Source organism: Python bivittatus, unplaced genomic scaffold (genome assembly GCF_059951505.1).
Source record: "Python bivittatus isolate LINGU-HERP-01145 unplaced genomic scaffold, Pbiv_v1 ctg000340_np1212, whole genome shotgun sequence".
NCBI lineage: Eukaryota > Metazoa > Chordata > Lepidosauria > Squamata > Pythonidae > Python > Python bivittatus.
The window spans coordinates 25,718,132-25,744,043 of record NW_028277056.1 but is presented as its reverse complement, the minus strand read 5'-3'; the positions used below and the strand labels follow the sequence as shown (position 1 = coordinate 25,744,043).

General features: G+C 38.3%; 1 protein-coding gene across 1 annotated transcript in view; it reads right to left on the bottom strand.

Moving 5' to 3' along the window:
- ARHGAP31 (Rho GTPase activating protein 31) overlaps positions 1 to 25,367 on the bottom strand; it is a 91,094-nt gene extending 65,727 nt beyond the window's left edge. Inside the window, exon 1 of the mRNA XM_088140748.1 lies at positions 24,429 to 25,367. Within this exon, the coding sequence (XP_087996874.1) occupies positions 24,429 to 24,528 (100 nt within the window). The 5' untranslated portion in view covers positions 24,529 to 25,367. The remainder of the gene's footprint in view (positions 1 to 24,428) is intronic.
- Between the last annotated feature and the right edge of the window lie 545 nt (positions 25,368 to 25,912).

Here is a 25,912-nt window from a genome sequence, read left to right as displayed (position 1 = left end):
CTATTAATTGGTAGTCTCACTTAAGAAATTTCGGTGTTTAAGTGAAGAACAAGATGGTGCCCCTCTCATTCCGTGTTAAAAAGATTAATCTTCTTTCAATCCTGGCAATAGGATAACACCTTTCCATAAGCCTAAAGACAGCAGACCAATTTAGGGAGCACAGAATAAATAATGTAGAACCCAACTCTAACCTCCCACATTTTCTTGCCAGCTTCCCAGTACTTATTCTCTGGAGGAGAACAGAAGACCAGCACTGCCAATTAATGCTATGACTTCCTTTGGTATTTGGAACTGCCAACAAGTGTACTGAAATTACAGTGAGTTTTCAGGAAAAATAAATTATGTATTTAGCAAAGATATTTTATCTTTACCATAATGTTAAAAATTTATCTGGAAATGGGAGTGTTTCTATTATAGGATATTTCTTTCTACATATGCACAGAATGAGCATAAAATGAGGAATTCTCAGTGTTACTAATCCAACAAATTCCTGTTCTGAACTACAGCGTCATGACTTCACCTTGATTCTGTCTCATCCCTTTATCAAAAAATGGCAGCCTAATCAGACTCAATTGTTTTGAACATATTCAGGAAAAAAACTTAATTCCAAGGGATACAGGACATAAAATTTCCAATGTTTGTCAATTCAACAGATTCCTGTTAATTAAAAGGAATTAAAAGCTCTATTCCCACCCTTTACAGTTTGAGTGAACAGCATAAGAATGTCTAGGTCTTAAAAGATGTTACTGGCAGTCCCCTCAGCCAATTCTTGCAGCTATTGTTTGACACGTACTTTCCTTCAAAATATAATTTTGGGACAAGGACTGGTAACTAAGCAATTAGTTATTGCAAAGTAATGTTAGAGCTGACTGTGCTTATTACAAACCAGACAAACTTTGAAAAGAAAATTGGAGTCAGTGTATAATGTTTTGGGCTTGTTAAACTAAAATAATTAATTTCCGATGTTGACTGCTATTTTAAGCATCAGTGACACATCTGGTAGCCAGAAGATATAAATTATGTTTTAAAGTAAAATAAAAAACAGAAAGTTATCTTCTAACCATTCTTGCCAGTTCAGGTCTGTAAGCGGTCACATAGTTATATAATACTCAGGGACTTCAGCTTTTATTGCAATCAGTTTTAATATTTGACTCTGAGTATCTAAATATTCAATTACTTTTCTTTTTCGGCTTATAGTCCAAGTTGATTTGAATATTTATAAATCACCCAATTCACAAAATGTCATAATAAAAATATAATAAAACCATGCTCGAACGAGAGAGAGAGAGAGATCAGAATTAAAATGGAACATACTACCATTCAGAGGTGACTCTAATTCCTGATTGGTGCATACTTCTAAATGATCTGTACAAATTTTCCCAGAACTTAAACTTTCTGAATCATTCCAAGGATCTTACTCTTATGAACACTCACCAACAGTCACAAGGACTCATTTGTCTGTCTTACTGAACTACAGCTTCTTCTACATACAGTCCTTTTAAAACTCTCTTTTGCTTCTCTTTCCTTCTATTTCTAAACCTTTGATTGTACAGTTGATTCCAGATTTGCATTTTTCTTTGAATATAAAATTTAACTTTAAAAAAGTTGCCTGCTATGGGGAAATTTTCTCTACCAGCACTGGGCTCCCAACAGGGTATTCAGTAGTTACTGAAGTTTTGTTTTATTGCTCCTTTCAAAATTCCTGGGAAGTTCTCCTGAAGCAAGAAGTTCCACATTTCTTTCAGAATTTCTTTTGAGCTGTTCTTTCTTGATATCTCTACCCTAAATACATAATCAGCAGTTATGCATAAGAAATGTTCTTATGAAGAAGCCCTGACCCCTTCACACTGTAACTTTTTATGGCTCAGTGTCAGCATTAATCTACAAGCTTCTTCCAGAATATGGAACAATACTGCTACATAAACACTTGTATCAACAGAACTATAACTGGGAGAATGGAGAGTAGCCCAAGGACTAAAAAGTAATTGTTGCCTGCTTTTTACAGAAGTGTACTACCTGAAGAAAGCAGATAAATTGTCCTGATTCAGCTGATACATCTTAAAGATGCTGCTGGTCTGAAAGAGAGAGAGAATATATTGGATAATGTTATTTCCAAGGACGATATAGGTGGTCAGCCTTGAACATGGACAAGGAAAAAGGGAAGGAGTGCGAAGGGGGGAAGGCACAAGTATGGGGGGGGGGGAAGCAGCTGAAGGTGAATGGAAGTGAATTCTGCTGAGCTGCAAGGGCAGAATTCCAAAAACCTCAGCATGCAGTACAGAACCTACCAGCGCTGTATACATTCCTCCTCTACCACCCCGCTCTTGTTGCTGCAGACAAGGATGAATATAACAAAGCATTGCCCAAGGAGCCTCCAAGCACACAAGTATAAGACGCAGGCATAATGCACAGGATCACATTACAGCAGAGAAAGTGCATCCAGTATTACTTGGAAGCGGAAGCTACTGCACCAACTGCACATAAACTTGTACATGTGCAAGCTTGTGTGCTCACCTAGATTGCAAAGAGCAAGTCTGCAAAGCATCACAAATTAAACAAGTCTTTGAAGCTGTCTGTGGATAAGCAGCTGTTAATACAAGAAAAATTGAGAATCAATTTAAAACATGAGGCCACTGAGCAATCTTCTTCATCAGAGGCCCTCATGTCACTAAAGTCCTTCCCTTGCTGTTTTTATACCCTGAGTGGCACATGAAAGTCAATCAGTTGCCTGGGCTTTCTAGACTATCCTTCCCATTTGGATCTCTCCCAAGTTAAACAAACAAAAAAAACAACAACTAAAATATAGAAACATATGGAAACAGGCCCTACCATAAATGTGCAAGTAGTTAGGTCCTGTAAAAGAGAGTAACTGAAACAGACTAGATGCTGGGCATTTAAGTTTATTACTTGAGTGGAGGGAAGTGATTGAAACTGGCAAATACAGGGAGACTGACTAATAAGCAACAAATGCTTAGTTCAACACCCCCTATTTTTTTCTGCACACTGCAATGCTGACTAGATGGGCTTCTACATCTGAAGGTAAATATACATTTCAGAATACTGTTTCAGCAGAATAGTGCAAAAACACCCCTATTTTTTCCCTGTAAATAAAATATGGGAGATTTGGTTATTTCAGAATACTATTATAAAGCTGAATGGTGCAAATATGTCCCTGCTTCCTCCCCAAATAAAACAATAACAATCCTCTTCTCCTTGTTGGAAGCTTAGAAAAAATTTGGGGGTGGAAAAAGGGGAGGGAGGTGACAATGAAAGTAACTCAAGAAACTCAAGTGTTAGTACAGTGGGCATAAACTAAGAAAGAAAGGACTGTGCTGGAGGCTGGCTTGCTAGTGAGCAGAAGAGAGAACATGCCCACAACTCCAAACCCTCTCCAAACCCAACAGGTCAACTAACTTCATTTCCAGGATAAGGGGTGGCAAAGTGTTATACTTTTTAGTCACCCTGAAGCTACAGTGCAATAGTGGAGCATTAAGGAAGGAAAGCTACTTTTATGCTGGTACATCTAGACATGACTTAAAAGCATTTCCCTTATAGACTCGGGCAAGATGACAGCAACACTGGGGAGCCCGAAGAGAACACTGGAGTTCCCAGGTCATGAATGTGCTGTGTTAAAGGGCAGGTGTGTGTGTGTGTGTGTGTGTGTGTGTGTGTGTACAGGCAAAGTTTTCAGTTGAGTGCCACATATCATCAAGGGAGTCTGTCATCTTCAAGGTCATTACAAATAGTGGATAAGGCCAGAATTACAATTGGATAGAGAATCTAATCATCTCTCTCTCTCTCACTCCTCTTCTGTCTTTCTCTCTCAAATAACAAACTTGGGACTGAACTGATTGAAATTCAACTGAGGGCCACCTGGGCCCTTAAAGTTACAGGATGCCTGTCATTGATTTAAATTATGGATGGACAACCTGGAGCCTATACACAAGCCCAATTATCTGTCTCCTAAATTCACATGCTGGTTCCATCAAATGACTCCCTCATTTAAAGTTGCTCTGGAATTTAAGACCTTCTCTTTCAGACAAAGCATTTTGTGATACTCATAATCTTTGCTAACATCAAGAAAAAGATCTCAGCATGTACAACCATGTGTAAAGACCAAAACCAGCAGTATAGTTGTGGTCTATCTTCTTGGAGCAGAACAGCATAGGGATGGGTTATTTTAACCCTCTCATCTGCTTGCTTCATCTAAATGTTCCCACTCCAAAGCCTTAAAGTTGGCTTTAGTGTCAAAATTACAGATTTTCATAACATGTCTGTATTTTTTCCCAGCATGGCTAATAGCAGTTGGGGAACACGCCTTTCAGTACAGTAGTACAGTACTGACATAGAAGAAAGGGGAAAGAAAAAATGGGGAAAGGGAAAGGGAAGAAAACAAAATCAGGTAATTATGGATTTTTACATCTATTTTTGCTTTTTGATTGCTGTCACTGACAAATGAAACCTATAGGCTAGAATCTTTTGCATTCAACAGCATGTTGAATTCTAATTGTCCAGAAAAAGCCTCTCCAATGCAATTCCCAAAGGACTGGTTTAGCAGTATGGAATATCTGATGCATTTTATGATGAGTTCCTTAAAGAGAGCTTTTACTCAGCTAAATGTGAAAACGAATGGCTTCTCTATTTTTAATGAATGCAAAATATTTTGTATTTTCCTTATGCAACTTATTTCCATCTCTTTTGTATTAATAGCAGAGACAGGTTATTAATTTCCAAGGGAAAGACAAAATCTATGGATAGAGCTAGAAACAGGAACAATAAAAAATCACCATGCACTCACTCTAGAGAAGTGAAAGTAATTGTGAAAACAGTACTAATGAACAATGCATAGTATGGATATTGATGTTTATACTGTTCACATTAATTGGAAAGTCTACATCAATGATAGTTAAAAATTAAGATTTATGGCAAGAATTACCAAACTGGATAGCATATAAGCATTATTTGAATAACTCTGGTTTAATAAATAAGCCACAATGTACTTTGTATAACATACTAAGCCATGGACCATGTTTTGTAAACCATGATAGCTGAGTTCCACATGCTGAAATCAAACAAACAGCTTTAAGAGTCAAGATGGCATCCAAGACGATAAAACAGAAGCTCAGCTTGTTTTTTATGTGTGTCCCACATATGAAGCACATTAAGAAAAACAGGCAGAACTTCAATCACACCATCGTAGTCTCCATTTTCACTTTTTGACCACAACCTATAGACACCCCTGCTCTCACATGTGTTGGAATTCCAACCTCCAGAATTATCAGCACAGATGAAAATTTCCCAATCAGCCATGAAATTCAGGAGTTACTTTAGACGGGATATCAGTAACCTATACTGGCACGGATGCTTTTTTATTATTTATTATTTTGCAACCTCACCAGACTACATCAACATTGAATTTTTCCAACTGGCTCACCAAAAGTTAGTTGCTGATTTTCTGCCATTCTAAGGCAAGAAACATGAAAAATATAGCATAAATTCAAATTATAAGCCATAATATTTTAAAAAAAAAATCTCCATAAAATGCTGGTCATACCGATGTAACACAGCCTTACCATTTTGCAACAATTCCCTCCGCCATGTGCAGATCCCACCCACTGAAATAAAGCTCATCTGTATCTTAGTTTTTTATCCTAACCTACGAGAGGGAAGAAGGTAGCCCACAAACTCTTGGTATAGCTCAATGTTTCTCAACCTTGGCAACTTTAAGATGTGTAGACTTCGATTTCTAGAATTCTCCAGCCTTGCTGGCTGAGGATTTCTGGGAATTGAAGTCCACACATCTTAAAGTTGCCAAGGTTGAGAAACACTGGTATAGCTCAAGAGTAATATCCTGTCCCATTTAATAAGAGCAGCAGGAAATGAGTTGCTCCACCTTCTGCTTTAAATGATTTAACTGAAATAAAAATAGCATGAGGAGACTAGGAGTGATTCATGGGTATGTTAAGAACTGTGACATTAATTCAGTTCTGGTATTCAAAACAAATTCTGGGCTCAGAATTCCTGAGTTTAAGTGTTATACTTTTTGCAATTGGTTTCATAGAGTGGTCTAAGGGATTCTGATTAAAAAACAAAAGCAAAAATAAAACAAGAGCAAAGTGGAACTATACTTCACAAATGCTTATGCTACTCAAGGGTGTCTTCCCTGCAGACAACCCTGATACCACAATACGTTTGTTAGTTATTAAGGTGCCACAAGACACTTGGTTTCTGCTACCTCACAGGGGTATTCTAAGGATAACATTCTGTGTGTGTGAGAGAGAGAGAGAGAGAGAGACAGAGAGAATGAACCATGTATGTTGCATTGAGCAACTTGGAGAAAAGATAATGAATAAACAAAATAATAAAGAAATATAAATCATGGTTGGTCATGGGCATGTGAACTAGCCAAGTCTTAAAGAGTGAAAAGATGTGCATGCATACAATCAAAACACAGCTATATTTTTACTGCAGCTGTAATCCCCTGGTGTAGTACAATATACATAATTTTGCAGAAACTCCTGGATAAAACCACAAATGGCTTTTAACCTCAGACTGCGAAATAACATCTGGTCAGAAAGTATCCTATTATTTTTATTTTCACTCCTTGTGCCTTTGCTCATCTTCTAGGATGCCTGTGCTTTTGATGGCTGAAAAAAGACGGGCTATAGGAGCCCCACCTCTCCTCAATATGTAGTTACTGCAAGAAGCTATTTGAAGAGAAGCGAATGCTTTCTAGGGTGGAGGTGGGGATAAAATCAGATCCGGAGAAGATGCACCCCAGCCAAAAGCTTGAGACTTGTCCAGCAGCCTGGGAAGAAGCAAGGGAGGCTGAACCCCCTCACGCAATGATTGCTGAGGAAAATGCAAAACAGGATATACAGTGCAATCGAACGCAGCTACTTCTGGAAAAGGAAATGGAGATACAATGCAGAGAACTGCGACAGCAGCCCGAATGTTCAGTTGCAGTGACTAAAACAAAACACAACTCCCAGGAAACAAAAAGCAGATTGATGATGTATGGCACAATAATAAAAACAGAATCTCACAACAACAACAAAAAAGAACGGCAAAAGTACAACAGCGAGCAGATGGCTTCCACTCCCCCTAATATCAGTGCTCTTACATGCTTCTGACTGACAGGGGTATCAGATTGCTTTTTTGAAATAACTCATTGCTTCATCTCACAGGAAGTTACTAGTTCTGAGAAGAGGAGACGGGGGGTCGCGCGGGGGGAGAGAGATTCCTTCTCTTGCTGGAATCCTCTCAGAAGGCAACCCTTCTGCTTTTCTAACTGTGCCATGCATTGATTTATGAAAAGCTCCCCGTTAGTGCCAAGGGGAGTTCCTCCCACTCCCACAAATGCTAATTTGTGTGGATTGTAGGGTGGCCTTCTATGTACTGCAGTCCCAGTTTAGATTCCCACCACTGCTACCTTACTATTGAATTTGTAGAAACCTGACACCATTCTGCAGGTCACACATTTAAGTGCAAGTACAGGTTGGTTGCAAATGAGAGAAACGGCTCTGTAATATGTCCACTGGAGCAACCCATGCGTATTAGGCAAATTACATCTATCTGCACACTTAGTAATTTGTGACACATCAAACTTCTGCTATTGTTTAATGAACAGTATCTTCCTGCTTGGTCACTTGAAGACTCTCACCAAAGATAATCAGATATGTGGATATTTATAAGTCTCCAGTGGGTACATAAGAATGTATATTCTTATGTACCCACTGGAGACTTATAAATAAGAATAAGGAACTATAAACTCCTTGGTAATATTCAAAATTGTATGAATAAGGTGCTTTTATGAATTTTGGATTTACAAATTCAAAATATATTTTCCCTAGTTAGCATTCTTAAGACTGTCTTCATTAAACAGTCTGAACAGATTTTGTTTTGCTTCTTTGCTTTGCAATTTACAGATTCAGCAGATAGAATTTTTTTTTCCAAGTAAAACGTGTTACTTTATTTTTCTTTTTGCATTGGTCAGTCCATTTTCAGTTCCATCTAGATATATAAAATATTGGTTTAAGCTTTTGAGGAAGTTGTTTATAAATACATTTTATCCTTTCCAAATTAGGGATTGGAAACTAGTGGAGAGAAGTCATATGAAATAAGGGCATAGGAAACATGTGGCCCTCCAGATGTTGTTGGGCTACAACTCTGTATCCCTCATTGTGCAGGATAGGACTGTCAGGATAGGGCTATAGCTCAGAAATATATATTAAAAAAAAAACAACAACCATAGATTCCCTGCTGTAGACCATTAATTTCAAAAATCTTTTTTATTAAGTGCTTAACTGCTGCCATTTTAAGAAAACATGATAGCTGTCTTTAAGTACACAAAGGACTGTCATCTAGGAAGCAGGGTAGACTTATCCGGAAGTCTAGACAAGAAACAAGGGGTGGAAATTAGAAAAAAGTAGATTTTGGTTGGATATCAGGAAAACTTTCCTAATGTGAAAGATGTCCATAATGGAATTGACTGCTTTAGGATGCAGTAGACTCTCAGCTGCAGTTACATAAACAGAGGCTGCATGGCCATCCATCATGGATGTTGTAGTACTAGAGTTGTGCGCTGGGCAGGGTGATGGACAGTATGATCCTCAAATGCCTTCCAGTTTTACCTTCTATGATTCAAAGGATAGATGCAGCATGAAAAAATGAGGAGAGGCAACTGGGATGAGTTCAAGGATTGGTTGAGGATCACAAGTTTGGGGGGAAAGTTAAGGGGCATATAGGTGTAGAGACTTACAGTACCCATATTACCTTTTAAAGACCATGAATCCTCCCACCAAAATCAGTGAATTTAAAGAGCAAAATATACTTGGACCTAATGTTTTGGTCACAGCCACTCTGATGATATCATAATATTTTTGACAACATTACCCTGTGGCCCCCAACCAGACAAAATGGACAAGAGTGACTCTACTTTAAAAGTTTGGCTACCTTTACATCTTCTTTTTCCTACTTCTTCTTCAAAAAAAGTCTGTTATGAAGAAAACAGCTGCCCAGCACCCCTCATTTGTACCACTAGGAGCCATCTGCCTGATTGCATTCTGGTGCGGCTTTCTCAGGGAACAAGTAATATTTCTATGGGAAGAAATGAAAGGCTTCTATCAAAGCATCATAGTAACACGGGCTGGGTTCACACATCACATTAAGTATTGAGGTGGTTTATTCAGTTTTCATTTAGCTTATTGTATAAACTCAGTCATTGCACTTTATAACCCATGATTTATGACTGAATGCACCATGTGTTCCCAACAATTAAGATTTAGTTAAGAAACCATAGTTAAAGAAACCATGGCTTAGAATACTGAGTGAATCTAGTCACAGTGTTCTTAAGCTGGAAGATGAGCTGCATAATCTCCCAGGGTTCCTTTTGCATTTAATTTTTATTCTTGAACAGATTTTTTTATGTAAGCCATTTGACACAACTAATTAGAACCTATGCATTTGTTAAACAAAGATATAGCTGTGGTTTGGGGATGAGATGGGTTGTTTTTTTCAAAGATGGGTAGCAGTGCCTCTTGGAGTGGATGAAAGTTTTGGATCTCAACCTGTATATTTTGAAATGAGAGAAACATCAAAAATGCTCTAAATATCCAAAGGACATTGAAATTTGAAATATGATATACCTGAAAAGCCTCTCTACTCAGAGTTTTAGAATGCCCCTTACAGTAAAAATCAGACCACTTTATCTGTGGTCAGGCAAGAGGGACACACAGACACACATACACGCATGCACCAGAAGTACTTGCCTCTCTCAGTCTGACCACTCAGTCAGTGACAATGGGAAGGAGCTCCTGCCCTTTCCCAAGCATCCCCCCAAGATCCATATGGTCCCCAACCCCAACTGTGTTTAAAAAGTCTTTAAAATCTTGGCTTTTTCCTCTTGGCTTTTTCCTCAGGATGGGTGGCAAATGAATTATATGATTTTACATGTTAGTTTGATTGATTTATTCTTGAGGACACGCACCATCCTTTGTTCCATTGTTTCTTGTTGTTTTTATGCAGGCTACCTTGAGTTGTTATGGAGTTGGTCGGCCTTATAAATTTGACAAATGAATAAATAAAAGGTATCAGATTTCAGACTTGATAAGACATTTTATGCTTCAATTCCAGATTAGCAAGTTGGCTGTGGCTATTCAAAGTACATATCCTGTCCATGCTCAGAGGCTCTTTATTGAGACATACCTAAAATACAATTGTGAGGATGAGCTACAGAGCCCAGCCTCAAATTCAACTATGCTCTGAGAGCCAAAAGGCCTCTAGAGCCTTCAACACCCAGCTGCATGACTTTGGTCTATTAAAAGACCCACATGGATGAACCTACAGAGATATTTTGTGCCAACATCTACTGCAAGTACACCTACAACACATACTAATTTCAGTAGAAGCAACTCTTTGAGTTTTGCTATGTTCATAAATAAGAACTGGCTCACCTATACACTTCGCTTGCTACACAGCATTTCATCTAACAGTCAGTGAGGAAGGGAGCATGGAGTCAACCTCCAGCAGCAAAACTGACTGAGCAGAGGCATGGAAAGAGTGCATCTTGCAGATCCAGCAGAATGCCAAATGTGTAGAAAAATTCTTCACTTTTACATTGTTAAAAGAAAAAAAATTATAAATAACCTCACAAAAGCTTGAATTAGTCTTTCCCAATCTGAATGCCATTTAGACATGTAGGCCAATTCTCAGCAATGGATGTGAGTGACTGATTGATTGACTGATTTATGAATGTACTATATATCCCACCCACACCAATGGCTCTAGGTGACTTACAAAAATACATATACATAAATAATATCATAAAACCATTTAAAAATTGTATTCTAAAATTAACATGACTGCTAGCTGCTTAATACCTCCCAAACTCTAAAAGCCTGGGTCAAAAAGTAGGCTTTAAGCACCCTGCCCCCAAACTCTCACAATGGCTATGGTCTCTAAAAATTGCATAATATGTTTAGCAGCCAGTACTTTAACTCTGTGGTCCTTACCAATTTAGCACAAGACTGAAATACTGAACCAAAACAGTGGAATGGAGATACTAGCTACCTTCCCCTCCCCTAGTGTCTCTTGAACAGAGGAATCTGAAAATTGGCATTTATTACCTGTCAGGGAAGGGAAGGGAAGGGAAGGGAAGGGAAGGGAAGGGAAGGGAAGGGAAGGGAAGGGAAGGGAAGGGAAGGGAAGGGAAGGGAAGGGAAGGGAAGGGAAGGGAATTCTTAGTTCCCTTCATGACTCTGAATTTTTGCTTTAAATTTTATTCAATTTAGATTTTGTCAGAATCCAGGCTGTAGGTGGATGGGCACAAGAAGCAACCCAAAGACCCTCCCTATTCTTCTTGTAACTACATGATCTCTGGCTGTTTTTCCTGATGCACAAAAGAAGGAGGACAGGAGAGCCTTGAAATCAACCCATGACTTTGCTCACCATGCATTGCATCCAGAATCAGAACACCAGCATTCAGCAGATGCAATAAAGGCAGGATAGGGATCAACAATGGAGATAACAAAACTATATCAGGAGATAGCAGTCTCATAGATGGTTAGATAACACTTTAACTCAGCAGTGGGGAAAGGTCCTAAGAATTACAAGACAAGACTGGAGGAAATGGGTATGCTTAGCCTTGAGAAGAGACAACTGAAGGGTGAAAATGATAACAGTTTTCAAGTTTTTGAAATACTGTTATATCAAGTCAAGGAATAATGGTTAAGTTATAGGAAGTCAGATTCTAGATCAGTATTAAGGAAAAAAAGCTTCCTAACAATGATAGCAATTATCTTAACAGCCTTCTCCCAGGGTTGCTTTGAGGAGGGGACTGGACTCAGTGGCCACATGGCCTATTCCAACTCTACGTTTTTATGAAAAACCCTCCTACGCTCCCTGGGTTTTCCATTGAGTTTGCCAGATGGACAGCATGCTACAGCAGCAATATCTAAATATCAAATATAGAACAGGGAAGCAGAATTTAAGCCCCACCTTCATATGTGGGATATAGGAAATTTGGGGGCCAAATGCATACTAGATAGCTGGGTCACTGTGGAAACTCAGTGCTTAATGCTATCCTGTGGTTATTGTGCTTTCAGCCTCTATACTATGCATGGGGAAGGAAGTATAACCACCCTGGAAGCTGAGCTCTTCAGGTTCTTAGAGGTTCAGATGAACTCATCACAATCACATGTAAGATGGTAACAGGTTGATACAGAAATAAGAGCAGAAGAGGAGGCAAGATTGGTGGTGAGGTGCACTTTGCTTTTCCCCAACTGTACTCTGCTATCAGCCCAAGTACAGTAGTTGTCTCCAGAATGTAAAGTGACTGAAGCATAAAAGGATGGTTTGATAATCAGGTCATTCTAGGTCTTTTCCCTCACAAATCAATATGCCCACAGATACCTTTTTGATGCTCACCAGTCTCCCTTCTCCATCCAATATCTGACAGACCTATTTCGTTAAAATAATAGGAAGCATGCTGCAAAGCCATGTATCAGCCTCCAGCATCATTTTATTTCTGAAAAAGCTTATAAGCCCCCAAAATACTACAAAAGCTTTGTGATTAAATAAAAAACATGGGTAATTTTAGCCCAATGTTTTTAAAGTGTACCCATGTACACAGAGAGAGGACAAAGGCAGATTACAAGGAGTGCCTTGGTGGAGATGAACACAAATATTGATGTTTTGTAACTGATTGTGTCTCTTATACCAGTCAGTTGAATGGACTATCCCCAACATCTTCTTAAAACTCTGAATCCTCTCAAAACTGTAAAGGTTGGGGACTTGTCAGATAATTAGCCAACTCAGGGTACCCTTGAGTTTTCCTGAAACAGAAACTTCCTCATCCTTGACAGGTTAGCTGCACCACTCTATCAGGCTAATCACTAAATTTATGTACAACTGTCTTCAACTTCCATTTCTCAAGCCAAAACAATATGACTTTGGAGGAAAATGCATTCCCCCCTCACTCATACATATCCAAGGAAGAACATACCACCCTGTTGTAAAAGTATATGCCAATAGAAGTGAGCAGAAAAGGAGAAAAAAAATAATGCAGAAAATTGAATTCACATCTGGACAGCAGATTTGGAGTTTGGCTCAAGAGAGCTTCTTTTCAAATCAGCAGAGTCCACAGAAAGTATCACTGTTCAGCAGAACAAAGAACAAAAATACAGATCACGCAGCAAACAACATGAAAGCCCAGTTTCCTTCTCCTATTCCTTCTCCTATGTGCCTGATACCTGATTTGTGTTTTCCTAAAGGAAGTTCAAGAAAAAACAGCTGGATACTTAGACAAGATCCTACAGTGGCAGTAACAATCTGTTATTGTTACTGTATCTCTAAAAAAGACAACTTGACCATTTTCATTATGTGCTCACACGGGAAATCATGAAACACAAGTAGCTGTTAAGTAGGACTACTGGTCCATTTAACTCAGTGTTGCTCCACCTACAGGAAGCAAGCCTCCAACCCCACCTGGAGACTAATCCCAGAACCTTTTGAGATATGATCCTTTTTCCATAAAAGCAAGACATCTGTAGCGCTGGGAAGGAGAAAAGTTTGGTGTCCACGGATAATCGTTTGGTTGCAGATAATGATAGGTTAAAATAGATCACAATCATATTCTGAAAGCATTCACTATTTTTAAAGTTCTGAACCTTTTAATTTAAAAAAATGATTAATGGATTATTTTAAATGTTATATAAACAATCCTGTCTTGAGAAATCACAATGCAGATTTCAGATCTTTATAAGGAGGCTCATATATATATATATATATATATTGTCTGCGCTCAGTCATTGCTGACCCTGCAGTGACTGCTTGAATGAGTCCTTGCATTTTTCAAGGCAATTGTTTTTCGGAAGTGGTTTGCCAGAGCCTCCTTCCTAGAGCAGAGCCCAGCTGGCGAGCGGAGGAGGCGGGGTTTCCGTTGCTTTGCGCCCTTTTCCGGCGCGCACGGTTTTTCGCGCTTATCGGCAACTGCTCCCAACTCCTTTTTGCAAGGCACCGCCAGCATTTTTCCTCCCACCAGAGTGAGAGTACCCATTTATCTACTCACGTGAGTTTTCGACCTGTTGGGTTGACAGGAACTGGGGAGGAAACAGGAGCTCACCCTGTTTAACACGAAGGCTGGACTCGAACCGCTGAAGCGTCGACCATTTCGGGCCGGCAACTTTCAGTGTCATTAAGCCGCTGCGCCACCGTGTCCCCCTATATATATATATATATATATATATATATATATATATATACACATATATATGATACTGAAACTGATGTAATAAATGCTGTCTGCCATATTAGACAAATGTGTAATCTTGTTGCCTTGTACTTCACCTGTGATCCATCAAATACTCTAGATCCCTTTTGGCAGTGCTAAGCTCTGGCCAATACTCCATTTTCTGTTTGTGACTTTGCCTGTTCTATCATTCTTTTTTTAAAACACACACACACACATTTCATTATACTATTTTAGGCTTACCTCAGTATGGATCTTCTGTTGAATCTCAGAACCGCACAATGGGAACAAGTTCATAAATAAATGTACTTATGATTAGAACTTCAGGATGAACATTGTGAGACCTCTGAATAGATCTAAACAGGATTGAGGTTCATCATTGTTGCTCAAACATCATCCTATCACTCAATCTTTTTTTAAATTTAAATTTAGAAAAAAATACAAAATGTAGACAAAGCACCAAAATACACTTTAGAAAAATTAAATGGAACAACCCTTTAACTTAACAAAAATAGAAACAAAAAAGAAACAAAGAAAAGAAAAGAAACTACTTTATATATTTTTGTAAGCCGCCTGGAGTCACTGTGTATGAGTTGGGTTACTATATAAGTTTGTTTAATAAATAAATAAATAAACATTAAACTTATCTCTGGTTTTTCCATAAATACCATATAGTACTATAGTATAATCAAATACAAAATATTAGTGTAAAATATCGTAAAATCTCTGCCAAAGTAGTACATATTGCTTCATCCTTTGATTAGTAGAAAATCTGCCTTTTCAAAGATGGATAAATTACACATTTCCCAAAAAATATTCCTTAATTTCTGGAATAATATCACTTTTCCCATTTCTCAATAATTCTTTTAATCTCCCCCCCCCCCCCAATGTGATAAGTGATACAATCACAATTCCTGAGAAACAGATTTCAAAGCTTTGGTATATAATTAACATCACATCAATCTTTTTAACATTTAAAGATTTTCCCATAAATCTACTTATATACATTAAAATACCATTCCAAAACAGTACCAAATGTTCACAGGACCATATCGTATGGGTCAAAGAACCCTCAAATTTTTATACCCCAGTAAAGAAAACCTGATGTCCATTCTTTCAAACACATTCTTTGGGGAGTGCAATACACTCTAAATACAATTTTTTAATCTCTAATCCATTGATACCACTTTAATATTTTTTAAGGACACAAAGCCATTGATGGGGCATTATCAGAGATTCCGGTTCTTTAGTCCATGTTCAGAATATCCCACAAAAATGTCCACTTTAAAAATATTCTTGAGCTTCTAATGGAGATATCTTAGGGGTTTACTTCTATTATACATCAAATAAAAGAGCATCTTAGTTGCCTTATAAAGCAGCAAAAAGGTTTGGCTCATACTGAATGGTTAAAACATGCTTTAGTTGAAGATACTGCCACTGTTCTGAACTGGGAAGACCAAATTCAATTTGAACTTGGGAGAAATCCTTAAAACAATAATTATATAATAATTACTTTAAAAGCTCAGTTTCCACTCAAATTTTTCAATAGAATGTTTTGCCATCTATTTTTAGAGTAGAAGTTTTCCAGAGTTAAACGTTCATGAGCCTCATTATCAAAATCCAATCAATACCTCAATATGGTCCAAGATTTCTCACTGCCCACATGCTTGGCAATAAAACATCTTTTCTGATGTTCCAAGAACTTGCCATGATCACAAGGAAAATAGATAACAGCTTTCCATCATAGCCCATAAAAGATAATATTCCACTATACAGTGGTACCTTGGGTCACGAACTTAATTCATTCCGCGACTCTGGTCGTGACCCGAATTGGTCACGACCAGAATCAAATTTTCCCATAAGGTTCAATGTAAATACGGTTAATCCGTTCTGAACCATATGTATTTTTTTAAAAAACTACAAAAATATAAAACAAAGTACAGTACAGTACAGTACGAAGAAAGAGAACACTAACCTTGCTCAAGGCGACTTCTGGCGTGGAGGACAGGAAGGCGGGTGGGGAGGCGGTTATTGTTTGGAGGGAGAGTCCCCCTCCCTACAGGAAGCCACGACCATGTGTCACAGCAGGGAAAATGGCTACGGATCCTGTTTGTCACCCGATGCAGAGTTCGCGAACGGAAGCAAAATTTTGCGAACGGTGCTGTTCATGACCGGAATTGTTCATGAACCTCGCGTTTGTGACTCGAGGTACCACTGTATTTTCATTCCAATTAGCCAAATGGCTAATAAAATATAAGCCCAGTGATATTTTTTCAAGTCATGTAGATTAAAACGACCTTCCTGTAATGTTAATCTCAATTAAGATATAAACCTTGGTGGTCCACTATCCCCAAAAAATGTCCTAAGTAACCTATTGATCTTCAGGAAACATTTATTTGGTATTAACATAGTGATACCTGCTATCACTCAGTCTTAAAATCTAATTTTATTTCAGTCAGCCTTTCTTAATGTGATACTCTCCAAATGTATTGAGCTGTACAGGTAGTGCTTGCTTAACTATAGTAATTGAACTGGCAATTCCATTGCTAAGTCACGCAGTCATAAAGTACAACATCATGTGACCGCACTGACTTATCACAGCAGTTGCAGCATTAGGTGAATCCCACACAATCGCAGTGTCCCATAGTCGTGTGGTCATCATTTACAACCTCCTGCCAGATTCCCCATTGACAGAAGCTGGCAGTGAAGGTCGCAAATGGAGATCACATGACCACCAGGCACTGTGTCCATTGTAATTGCAAGCCAGTTGCCAAGTGCCTGATTCGTGATCATGTGACTTCAGGGATGCTGCAACAGCTGCAACTACAAGGAACAATTGTAAGTCCCCTCATTCAGCACCATTGTAACTGAATGGTCATTGAACAAGAGATTGCTGAATGAGAACTACCTGTAAAGCTACTATGTTCAATGTCCTTGTTGGAAATTATGGGGAAATTACAAACAAATATATCTGAAGGGCATCAGATTAGGGAAGGGTGCTATAAAAGCAATTTTATTTGACTAACAAATTGTGAATAGACAGGACAGCTGAAGAAAATACCACCTTTCCAATGTGTAGAAATTCTACTGTGCATACATCAGGGATATACAAAGTAAAAGAAAAATAAAACTAAAGAACAGAGTAATTTATATCTCTCAGGGTTGCAAAATATGTGTGCAACCACAAGGGTTGCAATTATTCTGAGAAATTTCCTATTCTGGGGTTTTCATCATGACTTACCCAATTTTAGCTACCATACAAAAGAAATTCCTCAAATTGTGAGAAAGGCCCTCAGTGTGGGAATTTAGCTGGTTTCAAATATTATAAGAAAAGGAGAGAATGAATGCACCTCTTTCTGACACTTCTGCTAATAGCTACAAAGAATGAAAGGGTCTTTTTCTTTGTGATTGAGACACATGGATAGCCCAGGTGTATTTTGAGATGCACAATATCCTTCTTGGCATATGATAATGAGAATGTGAAAAACAGACCTGTGATTAGTCACCTACACCTTTCAACATATCCACTTGCATTTCACCAGGGGCAAGAAAGTCTTTGATCTCATTACAAAACACCACAACTACTCTTCAAAAACAAGCTTACTCTTAAACACATGGAATCAACATGAAAACCACTTCCTATCAGCCTTGCCCCACTACTGAGTTATAGTACTTTCCACCCAAACCTAAGTCAACAGAAAACTAAACTGTCATAAATTTCACTATCCTTATTCCCAATGCCTATCCTGTCCCATTATCTGTATTCTCAGTTGCAAAGGAAATTAGAGTTTAGGGACCGCATTTAGAAGATTTGCATGCAGCAGAGAAAAATTTTGTCCAGAGACCCCCTGGAATAGCAGGCATATCCATTGCATTGGACATGGCCCATATGAGGCACTTAAAGAGGGGAGAGAGTTAAATTTATGTTATTTGTATTAATTTACTTCATTTACTTCAATGTATATAATCTGTATAATCTGTGTAATGATGCCATTATGCAAATGAAATAAATTGAAGTGAATAACAGAATTTCATATTTAATGGACATTCAAGAAGAAGTGAAGTACTTCTTGGTCCATTAAATTGAAGTTTTATTGTACAGCTAAGCTTAACTTAAATGTAAGCCTCTCTCATTCATGAGCTGGAGACAAGTTAATGTTATGAGGATACAGCAGAAAAAAGGATGTTACCAGGACATGTTGATACTGTGGATAGACACATGGGGGGCATAGCATAAGGCAAAGAAAAGCAGGTGGGAAAAAATACATCAATTCCTGAAGTGTTTTAGATTTTCTAGCATTTGCCCCATCCTTCTCACATCTTTCATACCACCTCTCTCATTCATTGCTTCTTCGCTTGTTTTTATTTGCATCACCACAATCCATGCCTGTCATTGGTATAATTATAAAAAGGTACATAAAACAAAATGCATGAATTCAATGACATTTTCCCCTTAGTTTGAGCTTCTTCTAGCTATGGGCTAATTTTACAGGTCACACATGAAAAAATCTCAGTACAAATGTACTGAGTAACACATTCTTCAAGATTCTTGGTGCAGCCCAATGGAAGTGCTCACAACTTTCCTGCCTGTCCTCACTTTTCTATTATTTTCCACTTGTTGGTGTTGCAATAACTGCTAATAAGATTTTTAAAAAATCCTAGGGCTCTGTGCTAATAGAATTTACATGGTATAGAAGACTGCTTGTCTTTCTGGATTATGGATTGAGTACACTCTATGGTTACTGAGCCTGGCAAGGAATCAACTCTTTTCTGCAAGGTCTTCTGACATTCTAGTTTCTTCAGTACAAGGAGTCTTTTGATTTCGGGTCTTTGTATAAACAGGCACTACCAGAAAACCAGCAGTTTCTATGATATTAGTATGCCAGGAAGCAAACAAGCAAAAAAAGAAAAAAGAAAAAGACATCTCAGCTGTGTTGAGACTGTAGGAGCAAGAAGTATGTAATGTCCAGCACTGTAGGGGCCCTTAAAGGCAAAAAGTAGTCTCTTCACAGATAAAAGAGACAGTACAGTTGAGAAAATGCAAAAAGTGAACTGAATTATCATCCAGATCTGAGATGGGCAACCTGATGGAATCCAGATATTTCATATTATGATTTCCATGATTCTGACCATGGCCACTGACCATGTTGACTGAGACTAACTGGAATGAAGTCTGAAATATCTGGTGGGCACCAAATTACCTGTCTCTGATTTAGCTACATCAATAGTGAAGCACGCTATTGTCATATGAGGCCCAAATGGCAGTAGTAAAGCAGATAACTTTTGGGGGGTGTAATCATGATTCAGTGGTCACTAGGAGATGAAAACAACTTGATGACACTTAATCAATCAATCAAATCATTATTCATATAAATGTATGTCACTGAGCTGTTCCAAGTATCTCAACAAGCCTGACCTTGTTTCTCCTTCATCTGCCAACTGCTGGGCCATAAGAAATGCTCCTGCATTTCGTTTTGCTCCAATCTGTTGGCTCCAGCAGTTTCAGCTTTACTTTCTGAAGCACACCATGAAAAAGAAACATTCTTGCTCTTCTGTGGTAATCGAGCAAAAGGTTAGGTTGAGAGCAAAGCAGAAAATAAGCAGTTTTAGGAGCATGATTTCCACCCTTCTTTCCTTTTTGCGTAAGCCAAGGGTAACTGTTAAGAATTGACCCAGAGGGAAAGAAAACTTCACTGAATTGCCAAACCACTTCCTGTGACTACATCTAGACATTCCCTCTAAAGCAGGCTATGCTTTCAGCTGTGGAGCTGGCTATTGGTGGCTTTATTCAAACTGTAACAACTAGAATTTTGGATTATCACAAATAGAGTTTTATTTCAACTGTCAGCTGGAATAAAGCCAAACATAATTAATATAAAAAATCCAACTATGATCATGTTGGTTCATGGGGGAAAAAATATAGGAGAAAACTTTATTAGGATCAGCCAACATAATCAGACTTCTATTGCTTCTTCTTCCTCAATCTGCTGGTTTCTGTAATATCTTGCCTGATATAATTCCACACTCTTTTGTATAATTTTAGTTGTTTTAATAAAGGTAATACCATCTATAAATGATTTGGTTTGGCAACATTTATTCCAAAGGTGTGTACATATCCACTTTCCTGATTAATCCAAATACAGTGACAGTGGAACAGAAAGTACATCAGTTCCCATATAGTCCCATATCTGAATGTTTAATCGAGGAAAAGGTTTTTTCTTGTATATTGTGGATGAAAACTAACTAAAGAGGCTAGATCTTAAAGAAATCCTAAATCCTTTTTACCAATTTATTATGGTGTCCAGTCTTTCTGCTTCACAGATAAAGTCAATCACTCAGAGGTAGAAAATATCTTATTTCAATATTATTGCACGATACCGATTATTGGAAAATATTTGAATAAGACTCCTTTTCCAGTGGCTGATTTCCCATCTTAACAAATATAATTTCACCTCAAAGATTCCAACTAGAGAGTTTTGGAGGTTTGCAAGACTCATAACTGTGACATTTAAATGTATGTCTGCCATCATAGCTACCCAGGGATAAATTTGGCTTTAATATTATTCCAGTTCTTTGAGCTGCCACAGAACAAAGGAATCAAAACTCCCACATCTCTTCTGCTATTATTTTTAAGATTGAACCAACATCATTTGACCTAACTCTCTTCCTTCTAATGGCTCCTGTAACAATACAGTCTTTTATTAGAGGATCTCATGGTGGTAGCCAATGGGACATGCCATTCAATAAACAACAAACAACATTTCACTCATTTTGATCCCCTCACCTGACTCATGCTGACAGACTGAATCATCCAGCAAAGAAGCAAATCATTGGGGGGAAAAATCCCCACTCAGTGGAGAAATACAAGGCCCCCTTATACCTTTCTTCACAATAAATAAAAGATTGGATTCTGTCTATGTATGTGTCTGTGTGCTTTAACTACAGTGAAACAAGAGCAAAGCAGCACAGCTTGGGATATACCAGGCCAAATACACCTTAATAATGGGCCATATAATGGCCCATTAGAGGCTCAATAAGCTCTCTCTATTTGGTGGCTATCTGGGATTGGAAAAAAAGAGGGGAAGGAAATGTCATGCAGAATAAAATTCATGTTTTTCTTGTTATTAAGGCCAATTGGCCCCAAGGATGACAACTATTACAAATAAAATGGCAAGCAAATAATAAAAACAGAGAACTAGATAGAAAACATATAAAAAATACATTCACAAAAACAAACAGAAGTAGATGTATGTAAATCACCTCAGATCTGTCTTGAATGCAACAACATTCAATTCAATTAAAAAAGTAAGTCTTCCTCAAACCAAACTCAACTGTTTTTCCTAGTTCAAAGTATTGCTCAGATATTACATTCCAGTATTAACAGACGGAACCCTGTTTAGCTTCTAAGACAGGTTTGGCCCAACTGATATGCAATTCAAGAAAAGTCTTTGCCGTAGACTACAGTGAAGCATCAAAAATGCCTGCAATTGCAGCATTTGGGGCAGAATGGATTAAAGCAGAAATAACAAGTATGAGGAAAAAACAGCACAGCAGCTTCCAAATTTTTCAGGAAAGAGCCTACCAAGACATTATGCTTAATTAATACAGAAAGTGTCCTTCTACCATTTATAATAAAAACTTTCAAAAACTGTTTATAAAGGAAGTTCTTAGTTAAGAACATAAAGAGAAATGAATCCACCATTCTGTTTGCTTTTCTGAGATGGCAGATTTGTTGGTATGGCTCCCTGGCAAAGTGAGCCTCTTCAGGAAATGCCACATTATGTGCTGCTCATCCAACAATAAAAGTTTGTGAGTGCACTACCACTACTGCACATATAATGTGCTATATATTAATATATAATATACAATATAGTATGGTATATAAATAGTCTTTATAATACATAATGGTTAATAGCAGGCACACTGTTTCAGGCCCACTCATACAAGGAAGACTCATTCAGTACATGTAGCAAAAGAAATCAAAGCTTTTTCTTGTTTTTCTTTTGTTTTTTTAATTTGGGGGCTAGCAGGGAGAAAAAATAAAATGAACAGGGGATTTGAACACAATAGGCAAATTAGATACAGAGACTAACTGAACTATTCTAAAGTTTAACCTGATAAAAGGAAAGTTAGTTATAAGAATATAAGGCTATGGATTGGGGGAAAGATAAAGGATCACACAAGAGTAAACTAGATCCAAAAAAAGGCAACAGGATAAATCTGGATCTCTCTTCCTTTCCAGAGAACCTGCCTAAACAAACTATAGCAGAACAATGAGATACAAACAGGACAGCAGCAATCTGCTAATAGGCAGAATTTCCAGATAATGAAACTCATTGACCAGCTATTTATGCCACTGTAAGAGTGCCTATTGCACTACTTAAGACCTCCCCCTTTTTTGTCCCTATATGGAAGGAAAATTGCAACCTTTGAGACAACAAAGCCAGAAAGTCCATCAGGTCTCAAATTGCCCTCAGCTGTCTCTGACGTGATTCAAAGGCAGCTTATTCAATTCAATATCTCAAAATCAACTGGAATATTTGATTCCAATAATTGACTGGATTTGATTGACTTTCCTTTAATCAGCTCACTGTACTTAATGTTAAGTACAGTGGCCTTTCAATGTCCAGATGGGAATCTTTCCTAGCCCTACCTAGTTTCCCAGGAGAAAGTAGATACAATATTCTGAGCAAGGTTCCTCCTTGAAGGGACCTTGGTAGGGGAACAAGAACTCAAACCAAACCAATAATTTACTGAAAAGTCATTGAACAGAATGCCAGTTACACTTCCTGTAATAAGAAGTTCCAAAATCTGTGTGCTACAACTGAAAAACTTGGTCTCAGCCAACTCAAGTTTCCAGTGGTGGGATATGGATTAAGAATTTGGATAAAAACACAGTGGGGAGATAGGTGAAGTATACTTAAACAGAGACTGATCGTGCCTATTTTGACTTGGTGGGTCTGAGCTCTGATCTGAAATAACTGAGACCTACCTTGCAGTTTGTCCTTCACTTTTCTTTCCTGTCCTTGATGAACATAAAATGAGTAAAGCTGAACTGCAGAGGTGGCAACATTACTGTGTAATCTACATAGCCATTCTTATCCATAGATGCTGTATCATTCTGCAAAATACACTCAGCTTTGCATAGGAGACCAACTTGAGAAAACACCCTTTGTGCAATTACAAGAAGCAAGTAAATGTATTTGAGAGAGCACTCAAGAGCAAAGCAATGCAGTTTGGCAACTCACAGCTCTGTGCAACATCTAATACCCTTTACTTTATATAAGGGTATTTCCTTTTTGAGGCATTTGTTCCACTGAGACAGTAATGACTATCACCCATTATTATTGGATAACAACCAAATAATGTTACTAATAGATCATTCTGGATTAAGCAACTAAAATTTAAGCATCATACAAATGGCACAAGGAACAGAGAAATCCTTAAACATTTGTCATCACATATATAGTTTCCAAGAATATCAGCAGCACTGTGTCTCATCACCAAGCCCACTTTGGGGGGAAAAATCTGCTTTTCTCTCCTTCTCCAACCAACTACTTTAAGAACAAATTAGGACTGCAACTTCCCACAGTCTGACACATCATATGTTCATCTGAGAACATTGATCATAAGCAAAAGACATGGCGTCTAATAAACTGCACAGCAAATACTAGCTGCTTCTCCCACATTTGCCCAACTATTTTTCCCACATCCCTGTCTCTCAAGAAAAAAAAATATGGGGATCTTCCTGGGGCCTTGAAGACACTGGTATCTCATAATAGAGCCTTTTTTTAGGACCTCCTGATTCTATTCCATTCTCATTTATTTCAGTAGTTCACATTTTGGAATATATTAAAAATGCAAAACTTGAAAACAAACAAATCTTAACTAAGCCTTTTCCAATTTGGTGTGCACAAAATACATCTTCTCTATATACATCAAGTCTTGGAGATAATTTTCCCCCCTTTCTCTCTGGCATAGAGCAATACATTTACATGGAACTAAGCACATTGCTGGGTGATCAATGATGGAACCAGGAAATAGGTAAAAAAATATCTTTACATCAGATGAACAAATTCCATATTTTGAAACTATAAACCATTAACTCTCCCAACCCCAAAGAACCACAGCAGACCCATCTTTAGACAAGTTAAGAAAGAAAGAGACCATGTTCGATTACCATCTTGTCCAGAGCTCTCCAGATATTCAGTCAGCTCACAGCCAAAGACGTTCGTGGCTCCCTTCCTCTTGAGTTTCAGCTTTCCTGCCTTGTTCTTCATGAGTTAGTTCCAAAAAAGAGGATTACCCCCTCCTTCCTTCCCCCCACCCCCCTTTTTACACCAGATAAGTTAAAAGCTCCCCCTTCTTGTCTTCAGATCTGTGTTGTTTGTGTCTCGTTTCTGGTCAGCAACATCGAAAGCCCAGAAGAACTTTCAGCTGGATGCCTTAACATTAATCCGCACCAGATGTTAAGCTGTTACAACTACGGCTGTTGTAGAAGGGAACAATCAGGACATACAGAGATCTCCAGTAGGAAGCAGCATAGAGTTTGTAGCCCAAGTTCAGGATGGTTCCCCTACCAGAGAGTTAAAGAACCAGTGTCTCCAATAAAACTGGCAACAGGGATCAGATTTTGGCTGAGGTTCTTCCTTGCTGATGCATCCCAACAAATAAAATGAAGCTGGCCTTCAAATTAAATCAAGCTGGGTCTTTCAGAGAGAAAAAAACCGACACTCCAAATCCATTTTTCCCCATGAACTTGTAAAAAGGGAAGAGAGAGAGAGAAATACAAAAGTGATGGAGAGCCTGAAAGTCTATGAGTCACTACATTTTAAACCCCTTACTTTGCTTTGTGGCTATCGGACAGTATTAGGAGAACAAGGAACTGGTTTCCTTCCTTAATACACTCTCTCTCACTCTCCCCTTTCCTCTGCTTTTACAAATTCTGGGATTATCCAGCTCAGGAAATGCTGGAAGGAAGTTAGCAAGGGGGCGGAGGATGGACTTTTTTGGCAGTAAAGTGTGTGTGTGTGTGTGTGTGTGTGTGTGTGTTTAAGAAAAGTAAGAATCAGGGGAAAGCAGAGAGAGTGGTTTTCAGCAAAGGAGGGAGGGAGAGGGATGTCCTGCCAGCTAAAAGATAACGGGACAGTCTGAAAGGAAATCATTCCACAGAGCAGGGGCCCATAGCAGCTTTGTGCTCTGATGTTTCCTGTTCCACAAATGGTCAACTCTGAAAAAGACTCAGGGAGGGGCAAGGGGAGGAGGAAGGAATAGAACTGGTTTCAATAAATGCCCAACTCTTTTTGATTGATTCCTTTGCCACAACCTCTCTCTCTCAACTGAAATGCATGTTTCCTCATATTGGACTGAGTGTTCCTCTGTTTTCTTTAATCAGAGTAATGGGGGAGGAGGAGAAAGAGAGAGATTGAGCAAGCAAGTAATGAGAAAGCAAAGGGGAAGAAGCTGTAAGATCTCTCAGCCTAGTACCCACAACATAAACACACCTCACTTCCTCACACCAACTTAAGGTACTGAGTCCTGAATTTGAATCCTAGAATTAGTCTCTGAAAAGAAAAGAAATAACTGTATATCCTACTGCTCTAAAGTCAGAGACACCAATGTGTGTTATTTCTGCCATGGCTTCATTGAATGATACAAAGTGAT